We start from the raw sequence: 16,807 nt of genomic DNA, 5'->3' as shown, positions 1-16,807 counted from the left end.
GTAAATGATAGGCTATGCCCTGAATAGATTGATTAGCTCGTTACACAGGATGGATTTCTCAAGTAGTATCGTCGCGGGGGACATACTCGCCAATTGGCAGCTTGTCAAGGAAAAACTCCTCTTGGATGCTATTGTCCTCTGCGGCAAGGTGCACTTCATCTTCCCCAGAGGCGCGTAGGAAATAACCGGATTCATTGTCAACGATCTGATATGTACCGAAACTAGTTTTTCTGACGGAGTAGAATTGAGGTTTGTCACCGCTAACGCAAGGAGAGCCCACCTGGTTGCCACAAGTGATGTTGTAGCCGATGCCGCTCGTGATGACGAATTGATCGAAATCGGTAGTGCTTCCATAATTGTCATATTTGCCATTACCCAGAAAGTGCCATCTCTGACCCGATATTTCAAACTTGGTATTGGTTTGCGTAGAAATACCCAGAAGGTCCAAAACTTCCCAGCGGGCGATATCAAATTTCACAGGGGCGTTAGGTTCACCTGTGTCAGTCAGAACCCTAGTACTGACCCCACCAGCAGGCCTGATCTTATAAGTTCCCGCTTCGAGGCATGAGGTAGACTGGAAAAGGGCTGCCAGAGCACCAAGTACAAGGAAGGTCTTCATATTAATGGAATGATGATTTGATAATGGAAGAGAGGGTCTGTAAGTAGCGAGTGAGACCTTGGAGTGGTTCAAGATCTTGGAGTAATCTACGGAGGAGAGCAGATATGACCGTCAGAAATCTTCTAATTTATATATTTGCCTATGTACACTTAAGCGACTCTAGTCAAAGAGCCCACGATTAGAGTTCAATAGATCGTGTTGATCCCTATGGGGCGCTTCGTTTAGTAGTCGGTCCTCCACCTAGTTTACTGCCTGTTGTAGCCAGTAAATCAGCGATCCTAATACTGCCTACTAATAGCAAAATTAGAAACCTTGAGAAGGCAATGATGCTCAAAACAATAACGTATTTCACTAGCGAGCGCCGCACACCAACGAGCGCCGCACCTCTTCAAAAATCTACGCGTCGTTTTGCCTTCATTAATTCAACCACCCACCATGCCTCCAAAACCGCGTCAAAATCGAAGAGAATCAATTGAGCAGAAAGATAGAATTCTACTAGCAGTTTCTGCTTTTAAAAAATCAAGAAATTCGCAGTATTTGTGAAGTAGTTTGTATTTATAATATCCATAAAAGAACTCTGCGGCGACAACTTAATAGAATACCTTCCCGCTCAGAAACACACACCAATAATCATAAATTAACTCAAAATAAAGAGAATTCACTTATACAATAGATTCTATTACTAAATCAATATAGAGCATCTCCTAAACTATCAGATATACAAGAAATAGCTAATCTTCTTCTTACTAGCCGCGGTACTATATCTATTTAATTAATTAGAGTAAACTGGGCTACTAAATTTACTAAACACCGCGATAAAGTAAAATCCTACTTTTCTCAATAATATAATTATTAATATACTAAATATAAAGATCCTAAAACAATTTAAAAATAGTTTAACCGTGTACAAATCACTATAATACAATATAGAATTGTACAGGAAGATATCTACAATTTTGACAAAACTGACTTTGCTATAGGTCTAGTAACTAATACTCGAGTAGTTACTAAAACTGATTACTATAGAAAAGTACTTCTTGTACAGCTAGATAATTGGGGATAGATTATTTCTATTAAGTATATTAACTTTACTGATTAGATATTTCCTCCCTGTATTATCTTCAAAGGGAAGATCCATATAGAGGGCTAATACCAAGATTCAAAGCTTTTATCTAGTAGTAGGATTGAAGTGAGTTCTAATAAATAGATTACTAATAAGATAGGTCTTTGCTAGCTTAAAAATCTCTTTATTCCTGCTACTACTAGTTATACGACTGGGAAATATTGTCTTTTAGTTATAGACAGATATAGCAGCTATCTTACACCTCAGTTTGATTAGATATACAGTAAAAATAATATTATTTCTATTTGTATATCTGCATACTCTTCCAATAAGCTATAGCTTTTAGATATAGGCTGTTTTCAGTCTTTAAAAGCTGTGTACAGCAATTTAATAAAGCAGAAAATAAGTTTAGGAGTTAGCTATATTAATAAATTTGATTTTCTATAGATCTTTCCTGAGACTCGCAAAAGTACTTTTATAATAGAAAATATTCAGAATAGCTTTGTAGGTACTGACCTAGTTCTATTTAATCCAGATAGGGTACTAAGTAAGTTGAATATCTAACTGAAGACCCCTACACCACCAGACAGTCGGTCAACTAATTCTACACCTAAGACACCCTATACTACTAGGCAGCTAGAGAAACAGGTATCTATAGCAAGGAAGCTATTTAAAGAATATACTTAAAGTTCTTTCCCTTTACTAGAAGCACAATTAGATAAGATTATTAAAAGTTATAAATTGACTCTTAATAAGCTTATTCTTACAAAGAAAGAAATACATAAACATTATACTAATAATAAATAGAAAAGCCAAAAGCAGAAGAAATCTGCTAGACAGATAGCTATAGAAGAAGACTTATCTCTCCAGAAAAGCTTAGACAGATTCCAGCGTGAGAATAAGATTCAGAAAACTCAGAATACTATTTCTATAGATTCAGTATTTTCTGCAGTTAGGCCGTATATACAAGTATCACCGCAGTATTCTAATTGTTATGTTCGAGGATATACTAGAGTTAGATATCCTAAACCACTTAATAATTAATTTATATATAGAAATACAGTTGTTTTGGTGAAAAAGGCTCTAGTAATTAGCCCGCAGGCAGAAATCGGAGTGGAGGTGCGGCGCTCGTTGGTATGCGGCGCTCGCTAGTGAAATACGTTATTAGCCGTCTCTTAGGTCAGCAGATCCACCACGCACTTCGGCGTGTTGGTCTGCCTCACCTCAACAGTAATTCCCATCTCAACGATAAATTTGAAGCTATTCAGAGCTTTTATTTACTACTACTATGTCTAATTCTTATTCTAATATAGAGATGCGAATCCCTCAGGCCTGTAGGACCGCTCAAGGCCAAAAAACACCAAATATATCTGTGCTATTGTATAAATCCGATGTTCCCTATCAACAACTCAGAGCGTGTATTCAGGGCTGAGCTACTCGAAGTTTATGTCCTATCTTAATCAGAACCCTTAATAATTTACAAGAGAAGATACTGATTCGTTAGATTTATCAGCTTGATAATCTATATTGTCTATCTACAGCCGGAATAATTGAGCAGAGTGCCAATCAAATACTGTAATAGAATACAATCGACAGACTATCTCCCAAACAATTTTAAGCTTATTTAATAGAAGCCAAAAGATAGGAATTGTCTCGATACAGAGAATATAGGTATTTTTCAGTACTGGTTTAACTACCTAGAACCCTTGGTCAAGCAGATTCCTCCCAAAAATATATATAACTTTGATAAAACCGACTTCTAACTGGGACAGGGAAAGTCTTAAAAACTTATAACTACTATATCTATATAAGCTGCAAGAGGAAATCTATCTAAAGAAATAGAAGAACTGATCTTATAATAGAGAATGTTATAGTAGATAGTTTTATTCTTTCTCTATACTTTATATTCAAAGGTATACACTATCTGGAGAGATAGTATAATACAGATATTCCCGACAAATATTGAATAGCTCTATCTTCTAAAAATTATACTTCAGATAAAATTAGTCTTAGCTAGATTTAATATTTCTATTATTATACAAAGTATTGTATCTCAAAAAAAGAGATCCAATTATTACTTATTATAGCTACAAGTTCTATCTTATTGTCAAGGAAATATCTACTATTCAGGATAGAAGACCTGTCAACTAGGTAAGAGTACGTAGGCTGAAAGCTAAGCAGTAGATATTAGACAGACAGAAGACTGATTCTTACCTTCTTCTTTTATTAACACTAGGCTAACTTTATATCCAGAAGAAGCCCCTTATTCTCCTAACAGGATAAGACTGACAAGGAGCTACTATACGCTATTGAAAAGTCAACGGATATGTGATCCGTTGTCGCTGTTCGGCCTCCGAGCTGTATATACACAACGGGCAGGGTATACAATACAGTTATTATACAGAGTCATCATCGGATCTGTAACACTTATCTACAAATTTCTGTAGTTCTGTGGACAATACTATATTATATCTTAATGTTTCTCTTCTTATATAATATATCTTATATAGTCTCTTGATAGACAATCTTTTTAAGTCTATAAATATTTTTATTACAAGTAAAATAATAAGCTTACTTCAAGAGATACTGAGATAGACAATAAAAGTGATTTCTTAAAATATATTTATTCTATTTATACAATAACTTTTAAATAATATACAATACAGTATACCTTTAAAAAGTAAGATATATATTCTTTAAATTTAAAGAAGATAATAAAATCTCTATATAAGATTTTAGAGACTGCTCTAGAACTTGAGATAATTATAACACTATTACTACTACTGTTAAGCTTATCGCTGCTATCTACAATACAAGGTCTTCGTCGAAGTATTAGTAAAGTATAGAGCTTTATTAATAATAATCCAGAGCTTGATTAGAGCTTTATATAATATCTTAATTATATATTCCAGAGCTCACTAGAAACTACTGAACTAGTTGCTCAGCTTAAAGATAATCTACAACAGTATCTTCAACTTCTGAAGTCTTAAAATAGACAGAAATCAAAAAGGAGAGTCTGGTACAATAGGCTATTAACTGTACTTGATATAAAATGCCGAATTATAGATTGTACAGAGGTGGAAAGACTACAGAGTCTTAGGTAGGTTGGAAAAGCGGGGAGTTTAGAGCACAATAAACTACTATAACAGGGAGATATAGGGGATCTGTCTAGTAAAAAGACTAGTCAGGCGGATGAGGAAGGTCCTAGATTACCCTTTTGGATAGATACTCAAGGCGATGTTGTATAGGAGTTTGAATAGCTTCAAATTTATCGTTGAGGTGGAAATTATCGTTGAGGTGAGGCAGACCAACATGCCGAAGTGCGTGGTGGGTCTGCTGACCTAAGAGACGGCTATATTGAAAAGACTCATATCCCAATAATTTTGTCTCTAGCATGCCATTGGGATTGAATGACTCTACCTCTGTAAAACCGAGACTTGATAGGCCTCGCCACGGGTTCATACTCTAAACCTATATCCAACCCATGGGCTTAGACCAGGGACCCAAACGCACCAAGAGATGGGTCAGGTCAAAATCCATGGGTTTTCGCGGGGCCTAGATTTGATTGACTGCTGGCCTCGCTGCTATAAGCGGATAGCCGCTGAACCTACGGAGTAGTACGACGAGTAATTTATCTATGGCTTCTATGTATCAAGAGTATAGAGTTTGTCACTATGCTATCCGATCTATTCCCTTGAATTAATCTAACAGTACGGAATGAGCACGTCCGACTTTCTTTTCTTGTCATTTTTCTTTTCCTTTTCTTTCTTGTACTTCTCCATAATCCCATCATTCCTGCATTCAAAGAGACTTTCCAAGACAGGGAACAGGTCTCGCGAACGCCTTGAGTGCTCAGTTCGGTGAATTTAACGAGGAGAGCACTTTTGAGCTCCTTAATAACTACTATGAGCCCATCGTGAGCTTTATTGACGCGGTCAATATCGATCAACGCTGCCAGAATGAGGGTTAGATTGACGAGTGGCTGGAGTAATCTGGCTGTCGCGATAATATTGTCTGGTCCACAAGTACACCTCAGATACATGGCCGGTCGCCAAGTCCACCGGAGAAAGCTTTGACGGCACTAGCAGCAATTGTGTGCGTCTTTTTCTACAATGTGAGTGAAGAAACTGCGAACGCAGCTACACCGACCCGGTCCATCTTCCCAAGCCTAATTCCTTTCCATGGTGTCCTGCTAGCTGGAAACGTACAGTGTCTCGCTCATAGCTGGGACTACGCCACCGGTATCCCTGAACTGATGTAGTCGCTCAGCACGTTCGTCCATCAGAAGAAAGCACTCTGCTCGGATATCCGTGACGCCCCGGCCTGAGCGGTCATTAGATTCAATGCCTACGCCCGTTAGCACGGCCTCCGTCAGTTCTCCGTCGACCAGGGCCAATTCAGTGCGCATGTCCGCAACTTGCAGCGCGATATCATGCCGATGTGTCTGGATAAGGGTATGGGGATTCAGGCTTAGGGTTACTTCGACGTCCCCAATGCTGCCCCCAAGGCGGATGGCCGTCAAATGCCCTTCATCACTACTGACTGTGGAACAGAGGTCTAGCAGGTGCCGAACAATATAGCGACTCGCCTCGGTCGGTATATTATCAGTGGTACGATAGCATATGGCATTCACAAAGTAAGCCACCGTTACTTTTGTTTTGTATTCGTGTTTCTGATCTCTCTTTACCTTTATTTTAGGTGATATTTCCTTGGCTAGAACTCCTATATGTTTCCCCTCTTCGTTGTCACCGCAGCTCCAACCTCAAGATGAATATCAAAACTCTGGCCCTACAGCTGAGTGAGGGGATTATCGCAGAGATCAAAACTGGCGACGAGCAGCTGGCTTCCCGCACAATTTAATCAGCAATAGTGGGGAAGCCATCACGAGGCTCTCAGTAAGCGACCCCGGTCGCTGGTCTAGCTTGCCTTTCGTTACACCCAGCGTATGCAGCCTATCAAGTTGCACCAGGGTAAGCTGAACGCGTGCTGAGATGCTTGAACATTAATATTTTAATTGCATATGATTTGGAAGGGTCACTATATCTAATTATAGAGGCTGACTTCAAGAACGCCACTTGCCACATTATACAGTAGAGCAGGTTCCTACCCAAACCCTACCAATTGTTGTGGAATCACCTTTCTATCTTTTTCGTCCTCTCCCTCTTCCTATTTTTCTTTTCTTTTCTTGTGTTTTTGCTTTTAACACTAAACATATTATACTCATTGCTTCGCTTTCCATGGGATATTCATGGATCTTGGAGCGGAGACTCCAGATGCTTTCTTATTAACCATTCTTATTTGTATCGTGGAAGGCCAAGGTCACCGCAGGATCCGCATGATCGTCTGAATTACATTAGCGTTATATGACGGACTAGAAGGTGCATAGTTGGCGAATGACAACACCCGTGGGCCCGTGCGTGCAAGCTACGGTGCAGGGGGCATGGGGGCTGGCAGGAAACATTCAGAGATACCCAAAAGAGACTTAGTGATGAAGTCCGAAAGGGACTGTGGGTCGATGGGTGTCGAGCATCCGGTGTCGTAGATGGAGGGTACATCGGAGAGCTACAGCGTGATATCCTTGACGGTGGCACATGCATTCTCGAGGGCCGGAGCGATGGCCATCAGATTCGCCATCCGCAGAAGGGTATTGAGCTTATTCTGATGCCCGTAGTAGCTGGAGGGTGAGTTGAGCATTGAGGACGCCACGAAAGACGAGAACAAACCGTCTAATCGGGCATCCAGTTCAGTCGGGTATGAGGGCGGCGTATCCTCTGCAGACAACAGAAGACTGCCTGTCCTGAGCATGACATCTCCAGCTGCTTAGCTCCATGCGGCTAGTGGCGATGGAGATGTTGCTGCTGCGGCGGCGGATAACAGCCGCCCAGACTACCGATCGTCAAACCCAGCTAGCTCCGTGGCCTCCACCGATAGACGGCGTCGAGGGACAGGGCCAGGCAGAGACGGCTTGTACGTTGTTCTTCTTCGGCAGATTTAGTCTCTTGGATTGGCTTTCCTCGTTGCAATCTCCGTGCCGGGTGGTGAAATATTTGCCTGCAATACCTCGTTTACCACAGCGGGAACACCAATTCTAGGATGGGGTCAAACTATGGTTACAGCTACATGGATACGCCATTCCCTTTCCTCCCCAAACGGTCTAACTCATCTAGGCGCACCCGGAGAACACAATTGCCACGCTCTGCCGTGGCTTACTCAGATTGTTAGTTGGTTTTGGTGGGGGAAGGGGTATACGAGACATACTATCTATCTATTGTGACTGTTGGATCGGGGGGGGGGCATTTGGAATGATTCGTATAATGCAATTGGTTAATTGATTATTGATACTCTGGGCATTTCCGAAAAGGACCTGATGTGGCTGTGTCATACATGACCATGCAAGCCAAACTGTTCGGGAAACTTCGAGAGGCCCTTGTTGCAAAGTATATGGGTACTTGAGATGGCATGAGTTGCATCTAGATCTACTCCCGTCAGCGCTAACCAGAATGCTCCTGCATGAGGTTCGTACATGCACACGGCTTCCTTCGCTCTCCCCTCGTTTCATCCTGGGGAGGTGCTCGGTGGTGTTGATTGGACCCCAACTTGGTGTGATCAGCAAGGGGCTGTGAGGAGGATCCCTAATTAGAAAACAAGCATTCTTGTTTGTGATACGAGGTGGATCTAAAAGGCGGCCCCCGAGTGAGGCTGACCGAGCAAACTATAACCCAATCTGGGCCGGCCGAATACTCTACAGAGTATTCAGTGCTGGACATATTTCATAACGTGTATCGCTACCGTCTCAATTTATCCATACCCTTAGCCACAAGACCTTACCTGGGGACACTATTATAGCACTACCGCCAAAACAGTCGCCACGCGATGGAGGTCGCAGATGAACCAGAAATTCAATATGTCGGAGATCCTCTTCTCCTAACCGGTGGCTTTCTGGATGCCGAAATCCCTCTTTCATCGGCTCACAACCTCCTGGGTAACTCGCAGCTTGATTTCCTCTCATTTGACTTTTCGAATCTTGAGAGCAGAGAATTGTCGCTAAAGTGGCAAATGGATACGTCCTCATCCACAGACAATCTGTCCGACGATTGCGCCCCGAGCCTGACTACCGAAGATAACAGCATCTCATCGGTCCCTGAGACCAGTTGCTCCCAAGAGGATCGGATTTGCCAGAACCCACATGGATGTTGCATCAGCCTCGCCACACGGGTCCTCAGCTCCATGCATGCCGGCTCGAGCTCCTGCGTCCTAAGCATGAGTGGCCAGGGTGGTGGTCGCCAACCTCAACTATCGCGTGCAGCGGACGACATCTTGTCCATGAACCAGTCGGCTTTGGGGGCGGTCCGCTCCATACTCAAATGTTCGTGTTACGGAAGCCCGCAGCTGCTGCTCATCGTCACCGTCATTTGTTCTGAAATTACTGCTTGGTATTGGCATATTGTTGATATATACAGCCATCGCCGCAACTCGATTGCGGACAGCGCCATCCCACCCAGCAGTGCGGGCCAAGTCGAGACTCGAAGACGGGATTTCTTCATTGGCAATCACCGTTTGGGCAAGGATGTAGAGGCAGTCCTCATTCGTCAAGTCCTTTCGGGGATGCTTCGGGAACTACAAGTCGTCGTTGGAGACATGGCTTGCCACGCAGGACAATCACAGGCATTCAACGAGCCACGCAGCGACTTCATGCAGAGTGACGTGCGAGCCAGAATGGTTGCCTTTCTTCACACGCAGTTACGCGCGCTCACCTCCGCGCTGAACAACTCAGACAACGACTTGGGGGCAGTGGTACGGCCTATTTCGCACAATTGATGTATACAGAAATGGCGCTGGCGCCTGAGCTACGAATCTATCATGAACTAGTACATGTATGGCCGTATGGGACGCTTACGACATAGAGTATAAGGCTCCTTCTTCCTATCTTTTCGGATTGGGCATTACAAATGCAATAGAAATAGAATACCTGAACAAGTGCAAACTTACAACGGCTTGGAGACGCCACATAAAGGTAGAATGGTAAGGGAGATAAAGGTATAGTTACTAACTTACACTGTAAAGAGTTGCTAGTGGGGCTAGCTGCTGCCCTTGACCCCAAACAGCCTGGACAACACTACCATCACTACTACTCTTCGTACTACAGCCTGACGTATGACTGAAATGGGATTGGTGCTGCAGAAGATTAAACAAACTCCACATGACACGTGGTGATCCCTCCTGCAGTGTTCGCTTGATAGAACCAATTATATCTATGCCGTATATGTTGCTGACTGCATACGAGCCGTCTTGTACCGCTCTCCACAATGTCGGAACCCGAGAGTGCCTGTTGCTGAAGAGACAGGCACTGGCTTACTCTACATACTTGTAGACGATTTTACGTTTCCGAGCGTACTATTTTCAGCGTGGGGCTTAGCTGTTCTATCGACTGAGTCAGTTAACGAACCATGAAAACTCTATGCACACACCTGCAGTAGTTCGTTTAGAACCGCCTCGTGGTATCTGGCACCAACATGCAATTTCGGGGCTTGGGGACGCAGGTACATATTTATAGAAAGATTCTCAAGAAATTCGAGGTCGTATTTGTAGACTATAATTAACCACTTTATTTAATCTACCAGCCGCCGATCATCGACTTTCATTCAGTGTGCCAAGGTATATTGTGAAATTATCAAGCGCCTCTCCCCTTGTCTCTATCAGTTGATTCAGTCTCGCTATAAAACAAATATCTGGTATTCTTTTCTCCTTTTTATCTGCCGGTTGCACACCGGCGAACCATTCAACGAGATTCGGTAGAGATTCCCTCAAGCACATCTGCCCAAGCGTTCCCATGTATTGGTCTATTCTGCATTTTCTCGCAGCAGTGCTGCCTGCTGCTGTTTTGGCTACGAATAATTCATGCACACTCGTGGAGTCCAAGATTCCAGGGCGCATCTCATATCCCGGTTCAACAACATACAATTCGTCCATCTCATCCTACTACGGCGACCATGAGCGCGTTTTGAGTCCAAATTGTATCTTCAGGCCTACCACAACTGCTGAAGTATCCAAGTTCGTGAAGTTGATGACTTTCAACAACTCCACAAGCAAGTTTGCCGTTCGGGGTGGTGGACACACCTTCTGGACAGGCGCGGCAAACATTGAGCCTGGCATAACCGTCGACATGCGCCTCATGAACCAAGTAGAGTTGAGCAAGGATCAAAAGATTGCTCGCATTGGAGGGGGCGCAGTATGGGACATCGCTTACTCGCATCTCGTACCACATAACTTGACTGTTATGGGAGGCCGTATTCCCGGGATCGGAGTCGGAGGCTTCGCCACTGGAGGTCCGTACTCGCATTGAAGGGCTGTACCAGACAACAATAGCTAACTTTCGTCATCAGGTGGAATTACCTTCGCATCGCGCGAGCACGGTTTCAGTTGCGATAATATCCACGGTTACGAAGTTGTGCTCGGAAGTGGTAAAGTCATCTATGCCGATCAAATCTCGCACCCTGACCTTTGGCTTGCGTTGAAAGGCGGCTCCAACAACTTTGGCATCGTCACACGCTTTGATGTTGCTACAATCCCTCAGGGGAAAATGTGGTATAGCATGCTTAATTACAACTATACAAACGCCACGTTGTGGGCTCACGCCAAAGCCTTCAGCAACTTCATGAAGCCTGAAAGTCATGACAGCGCAGCCATGATGGCAATGTTCCTGGACTATGTAGACGGCAGACTCCTACTTTCTGATGCCATGTGGTACACAAAGGAGGTTGAGAAACCCACTGTTTATGACGCCTTCACCGAGATCCCAAACTTGGGGGGCGTGGCAGAGCTCAACACTACTGACAACGTCGTGGAGAAATTTGGTGAGAATATCCCATCCAAAGTGGAACGGTAAGCAACGGATAATGCACACGTCTACCTTATCCATACTCCACAAATCTAACCACTTTTCTAGCGGCTTCCAACTCACCTTTTCGTTCCATAACCCGGATCCTATGGTCTACATGCAACTCTTCAAGATCTGGGAGAAGGGCTTGAGCAAGATCGCAAATGTGGAAGGCATCTTCGTCGAGTTCTTGACTCAGCCTCATCCTGTTACCAACGGCACCAACATGTTCGGGCTGACACCTGGAAAGACTGACGACGTTATGGTCGATATGACTGCTACCTACGCCAAGAAGGCAGACGATGCGCTGGTCAAGTCCGTCATCACGGACATTGTGAACCAACAACGTGCCGTCTTGAAGGCTCATGGATATCTGATCGACTTTATCTACCTTAATTACGCCGATATCTCACAGAAGGTGCTTCAGAGCTGGGGGGCGGATAAGATTGCCAAGCTGCGGGCTGTCAGCAAGAGATATGATCCCAAGGGCGTGTTTCAGAAACAGGTTCCTGGTGGTTACAAAATTCCAATGTAGGTCTGTTGTACAGCGGTATTAGAACTACGCTCTTCAATAACTAAAAGAATCCGCCATATCGAAAGTAAAAGTTAGCAACTCCCTAGGAATATTAATCTCCCTGAATAGAACCGCTCTGAGGGACCCATATATTACCACCATCCATTAACACCATCTTCAGATCTGTTAATGGCGTTACCTAACATAGACCTATAAATAGAAGGATACTGGAAATCTTAGTGTAATATCATTTCTACCTATCTATATTAAGAAATGTACATGATTACCACAGATCTACCGTTTCTAGAACAATAATCCTATGCTGCCGAGAGACGGTAAGGGCTTTAACTAATCAGAGCACATTCCCTGTTAATTTCCAGTGCCCCGTTAGTCTTTCGTATTGTAGGTCTCCTCGACCTCGACTAGGTCGCAATGATCGACCCAAACCTGGCTCCAGATATTTTCAGATCTGAGTCAGCTAATGCGTCGTTAGGGTTTCGATCCCGAACCGCCCGAAACGGTACCGCAAATCGTGTTCAACACTTTGGGGTGAGTCTTGATGAGCTCACGCGACCGTCAACTTTAAAGCGGCTCCCCCACTAGCTCACCCAGGCGGCAACCACCCCACTTCTACTCGTAAATCATGTTTTAAGTGATGAGCAGTGAATCCCCTCTATTGTACTCTTAGACCTATGAATTGCCATATATTCTAGTGGACACTATCTAAACCCAGGTCAAGGTTTTAGCTAGTTAGTACCACTCTTAACTCCTTCACGAAGATATATATCATTGGCTATTACAATGCCTATTCAAGATTCTAGCTGATTGACTGACCCAATGTTACAATATATATTTATGGTTTCTACTTAGAATGACAACATACCAGGACTTTAAAATTAGATCTCACTACTAATTATAAGGAGCAGAACACGGACAAGAGAATCTTTGATTAAGGTTCTTAACCGAATACGGTCTTAATCCCATGGAGTTTTGTGAAAGCCAATCCCACCGACATCGTGGCTAAAGGTTGAAGAGTCAGATGACCGCCAAGGATCGTGGATGGCGAAGCTTTGTACTGTTTTCGAACTAGTAATAGTGCCACTAATTTCTGATCCAGTCACTGCCTCAAATCCAAATACTCCCTACTATCATATCCACACTTTCTGAAATTCTGAAATCACTACTATAATGTCTGTAGAGTTTATCGTTCTGTCAAGGGATTGGTAGACCTTATCTGAGAGAAACCTCGTGGAAACCCGGGCCGATAACGATTGTGTTTCATGCAAGGGAGACCACAAACAAAACATTCTCAATCGACAGGCATTGAACCACCCACATTCCAAGCAGAAACAGATCCGTTATCTTCCAGAACTCTGGTCGCGCTCATTATGGGGGCCGAAGAGTGGACCTAAGTCCCCTTCTAGCTGATCTAAGACTAAAGGAGTCTGAAGCAAAGGAACCAGGGCCGTGAAAAGTCCTCGGGATTGGATGAGACACAGCCTCCTAACAAGCCCTAAAGCTTAATAAACAGGAGGCCCTATCCTTCCTGGATGGGAAGCGGCCAAGAGTTACCTAATAGTTAGTTGTGTTTTCCTTTACATAATACGATTAAGTCGTGCAACTATGCATGGAATGATGATCTGTCCCAACATCTGTTCTGGGATTACTCGTATTACGAGGCAAGGGCGTTGGCGTAATCCATCGTTTTGTAGGGTTCCAACAACCACGAGGCTGGCTTTTGTCGGTGACAGCAACCACGTTGCAATGCATTTCTGGAACACGGATCATAAAGCCTTGGCTAGTTGCCGTGTAACTAGCATCCCTGTCACTATAGATAGACCCATAGAGATAGATAAGATAGCATAGTTTTCAAGCCCCGAACCTCACTTGGACCCCGAAAAACCGCCGTACCTAGCCCAATGGAGACCTACAACACCCAACTCCCAGCTCGAAAGCTGAAAGACTCCTGTGATGTCTGTTCTGCATCCAAGTTGAGATGTGACAAGCAAAAGCCGACTTGCTCGCGTTGCGCAAATCTAAACCGCCCATGCACATACAGCCCAGCTCGTCGTGGTGGCCGACCGCATCGCGTACGGCGGAAGTCAAGTCAGAGCCAGAGCCATAGCCAGAACCAGAGTCAAACCAAGACCTCCCAGCAATGCTTCGGGACTCCAGAGACAAATGCTCTCAACAGCTACTTGGTAGAGCCGACCGGGATTTCTGGCCAAACTGACAGCGAGATGAGCTGCGATAATGGCTGGTTTCCCAGCACACGTATGATAAAACATCACCAGGACAATCAGCTACAACCTGCAGAAATCTCGCCGTCACCGTGTAATATGGTGAGCATGGGTCCTAATGTGGATACCACCGAGACCGACTGCACCAAGGCTGCTTTGTCGATTGTCGAGCAACTGGAAATAACCAAGGGGTGGCGCAGGTCCGCTGCTCCCACGTACGGCGGCAGCGGCTTGACGGCTACCGAGGCGTGCCAGCGGTTGTTGACTATCCTCATGTGTCCATGCTCCGAGCAGGCGAACGTAGCGCTTCTGGTGGCATCGGGGTGCATTTCGCTCATGGACGTGGTTCATTGCTCTACTGGTGCCGATTCCGACAGTGGATCGGTGAGCCATGACATGTCGTCGAGCGATGGCAGATCCATGGGCAACGGCTCCTGTGAACAAGATATACTCATGTGGTCGCGACCGCAGTCATCTTCACGCAGTTTAGTTGGCGATGGCCAGAGTCAGGTTGGGGACTTGTCCAAGATTGCTAGGCTTGTTTTGCAGTTCACAGACAGGTACTCCCAGGATAGTAATGGTGGGGCGCGCTGGGAGCACACTACCTGGGTCGTTGCGCCAGTGGCGGCGTTGCTTCGGTCGAGGTTGCAATCTGTCACTCAGGGAGTGGCCAGGCGTTTGGTCTTTTGAATGTCCTCCTTTTCTTGATATAGTATTGTACATAGTACATAGTACATCGTGCAGATTTTGGAGAGCATGGCTAAATAGCAGAATGACGACGTAGTTACGGGACAATCTATAATGGCCTTGAAAGTACCCCTTAAGTTGGAAATTGATAATAATTACTTTCTACTCGTCTTCTTATCTTCATTGTTCAAAAAGTAATATTTAACTGAGCAACATAAGTTACAGAACAGATTAATATATAACGTCAAAAGCACTTGGATCTTGAACTAATAAATAAAAGGATTCTAACATTCATTTCATTGGCGTCTTCGCGCTAGTAATCTACTGTATAGATAGTTCATGTAGTTGTTTAATCGACTACTAGTGTTTGCACAGTCCCCTCAGTCTGGGATAGCGACCTCCCATACAGAGTACCGATCGCCTATTGGGTGCCCGGCAAAGGCTGACCAGCAATAAATCGTGGAAATCCTTGGTAGCCGAGCCAGAGCTCACCAGTTCCCGGCGGGCCTCCGACAATCTCCTTCTGGCGAGCCTTGAGCTCCTCGACGTCCCAAGCGGCGAAGACGATCTTGTCTTTGAGAAACTCCGCTTCGGGGGAGGCAATCCAGACAAGGAAATCGGCGGGAAGAGAGACTGCAAAAGGAAAAGAAGAAAAACGATGGTCAATTATTTGGATACTAGGACAGGATCATTTGATACTTACTGTCATCATAGGCATATGGCAATTGGATCGTCTCTGCGAGCTTGGCAGACATGGCTGTGCGGAGGAGTCCGGGATGCACATTGTGAACACGCACTTGCGGATTCTCGGCAGCAAAGGATTGTAAGAGTTTGACAGCGGCCATCTTGCTGCTGACGTAGGCGCCCATACCGGGGAACGGGGGGAACAGGATGCCGGCCGTGGTGAGATTGATAAAGGTGACGGGCTTGTCCTCGTTGGCGCTGACGGACTTGTTCGCCAGGACGACAGCCTGTGCCGTCACCAGCGTACCAACCACGGTCGTCTTGTAACCGTCCAGGAAAGTAGTCGGATCCACTTCCAGAAGGGGAACCACGGGGGCCAGGACGCCGGCACAGTGGACGAGGACGTCGATGCCGCCAAACTCGGCAGCCACCTTGTTCATGGCATTGCGTACGCTTGAAGCATCGCACAGCTCAGCCTCGTGGGTTTGGATCGCTACCTCTGCGTGACTGGCGCGCACAATCGTGGCGGTTTCCGCCAGGGCGTCAGCGCGTCGACCGAGGAGGATCAGGGCTCGGGGACCCGATGCAGCAAAGGATGAGGCTGTGGCACGGCCAATACCGCCCGATGCGCCAGTGATTAACACAACCTTGCCCGCCGTGGAGAGACCGGGCTGAGTTGGATTGATGCCGGCATATGTGGCGGAGTGAGTGACTTTGGTGTACGAGGGTGGAGTGGCCATAGTTTCAAACGGTTGGCTGTCTTATGTCCTTCAGAGGGATTGAGCGTATAAAGCAGTCAAAGGATTACGGTAGCTTAATGTGGATAGGAAGTAGTAAGAAGGCAATATTGCCGCAAACACTGTTCAAAAGTCTGTGGAAGGGAGGATTGAATAGGTAGTTCGTTAGGCGGGGAGTGAGGCCGTTATTAATGGAATGCATTGTCAGCAAAATTGAGCCTCGTCCCCCAATGCTTGACTGTAAGCACTAGAGTGGTTGAACCGCTGGGCGACAAGCCGGACAGGGATCTCGGTCTGGCCCCGCATTAGACGTGCATCGGGGCCTTTTTTCCCAGCCTTAGCTTTGTATCGACGGAGTCCGAGCATGCGTCGCTGATTCGGAATCC

The 16,807-nt window shown here is 45.0% G+C and overlaps 6 protein-coding genes across 6 annotated transcripts; 3 read left to right on the top strand and 3 right to left on the bottom strand.

Moving 5' to 3' along the window:
• Nucleotides 1-58: 58 nt before the first annotated feature.
• Nucleotides 59-619, bottom strand: BDV27DRAFT_151834 (uncharacterized protein; the record flags this gene model as incomplete). The annotated part of the gene is made up of 1 exon (XM_032071429.1): nucleotides 59-619. The coding sequence occupies one exon, from the start codon at nucleotides 617-619 to the stop codon at nucleotides 59-61; it is 561 nt and encodes a 186-aa protein (XP_031933655.1).
• Nucleotides 620-5,874: 5,255 nt separating this feature from the next.
• Nucleotides 5,875-7,487, bottom strand: BDV27DRAFT_151833 (uncharacterized protein; the record flags this gene model as incomplete). Its single annotated transcript, XM_032071428.1, has 2 exons — nucleotides 5,875-6,220; nucleotides 7,249-7,487. The coding sequence occupies 2 exons, from the start codon at nucleotides 7,485-7,487 to the stop codon at nucleotides 5,875-5,877; spliced, it is 585 nt and encodes a 194-aa protein (XP_031933654.1).
• Nucleotides 7,488-8,555: 1,068 nt separating this feature from the next.
• BDV27DRAFT_167480 (uncharacterized protein) lies at nucleotides 8,556-9,500 on the top strand (the record flags this gene model as incomplete). The annotated part of the gene is made up of 1 exon (XM_032074497.1): nucleotides 8,556-9,500. The coding sequence occupies one exon, from the start codon at nucleotides 8,556-8,558 to the stop codon at nucleotides 9,498-9,500; it is 945 nt and encodes a 314-aa protein (XP_031933653.1).
• A 1,012-nt stretch (nucleotides 9,501-10,512) lies between these two features.
• Nucleotides 10,513-12,094, top strand: BDV27DRAFT_140195 (FAD-binding oxidoreductase; the record flags this gene model as incomplete). Its single annotated transcript, XM_032069605.1, has 3 exons — nucleotides 10,513-11,008; nucleotides 11,066-11,564; nucleotides 11,629-12,094. The coding sequence occupies 3 exons, from the start codon at nucleotides 10,513-10,515 to the stop codon at nucleotides 12,092-12,094; spliced, it is 1,461 nt and encodes a 486-aa protein (XP_031933652.1).
• A 1,860-nt stretch (nucleotides 12,095-13,954) lies between these two features.
• Nucleotides 13,955-15,003, top strand: BDV27DRAFT_167478 (Zn(II)2Cys6 transcription factor domain-containing protein; the record flags this gene model as incomplete). The annotated part of the gene is made up of 1 exon (XM_032074496.1): nucleotides 13,955-15,003. The coding sequence occupies exon 1, from the start codon at nucleotides 13,993-13,995 to the stop codon at nucleotides 15,001-15,003; it is 1,011 nt and encodes a 336-aa protein (XP_031933651.1). The 5' UTR covers nucleotides 13,955-13,992.
• A 298-nt stretch (nucleotides 15,004-15,301) lies between these two features.
• Nucleotides 15,302-16,646, bottom strand: BDV27DRAFT_35313 (SDR family NAD(P)-dependent oxidoreductase). The gene is made up of 2 exons (XM_032076405.1): nucleotides 15,704-16,646; nucleotides 15,302-15,633 (listed from the first exon to the last, which is right to left on the bottom strand). The coding sequence occupies exons 1-2, from the start codon at nucleotides 16,422-16,424 to the stop codon at nucleotides 15,422-15,424; spliced, it is 933 nt and encodes a 310-aa protein (XP_031933650.1). The 5' UTR covers nucleotides 16,425-16,646; the 3' UTR covers nucleotides 15,302-15,421.
• Nucleotides 16,647-16,807: the final 161 nt, after the last annotated feature.

Source organism: Aspergillus caelatus (genome assembly GCF_009193585.1).
Source record: "Aspergillus caelatus strain CBS 763.97 unplaced genomic scaffold BDV27scaffold_2, whole genome shotgun sequence".
In the NCBI taxonomy this organism is placed as follows: Eukaryota; Fungi; Ascomycota; class Eurotiomycetes; order Eurotiales; family Aspergillaceae; genus Aspergillus; species Aspergillus caelatus.
Note: the sequence above shows the minus strand (reverse complement) of the source record. Positions and strands in the feature narration are given on the sequence as shown.

Bases quoted from the DNA above. Each gene is read 5' to 3' on its own strand.
- BDV27DRAFT_35313 (XM_032076405.1), bottom strand. From the start codon at position 16,424: ATGGCCACTCCACCCTCGTACACCAAAGTCACTCACTCCGCCACATAT. The intron at 15,634-15,703 runs GTAAGTATCAAA...TTCCTTTTGCAG, and splicing joins GCCATATGCCTATGATGACA to TCTCTCTTCCCGCCGATTTC.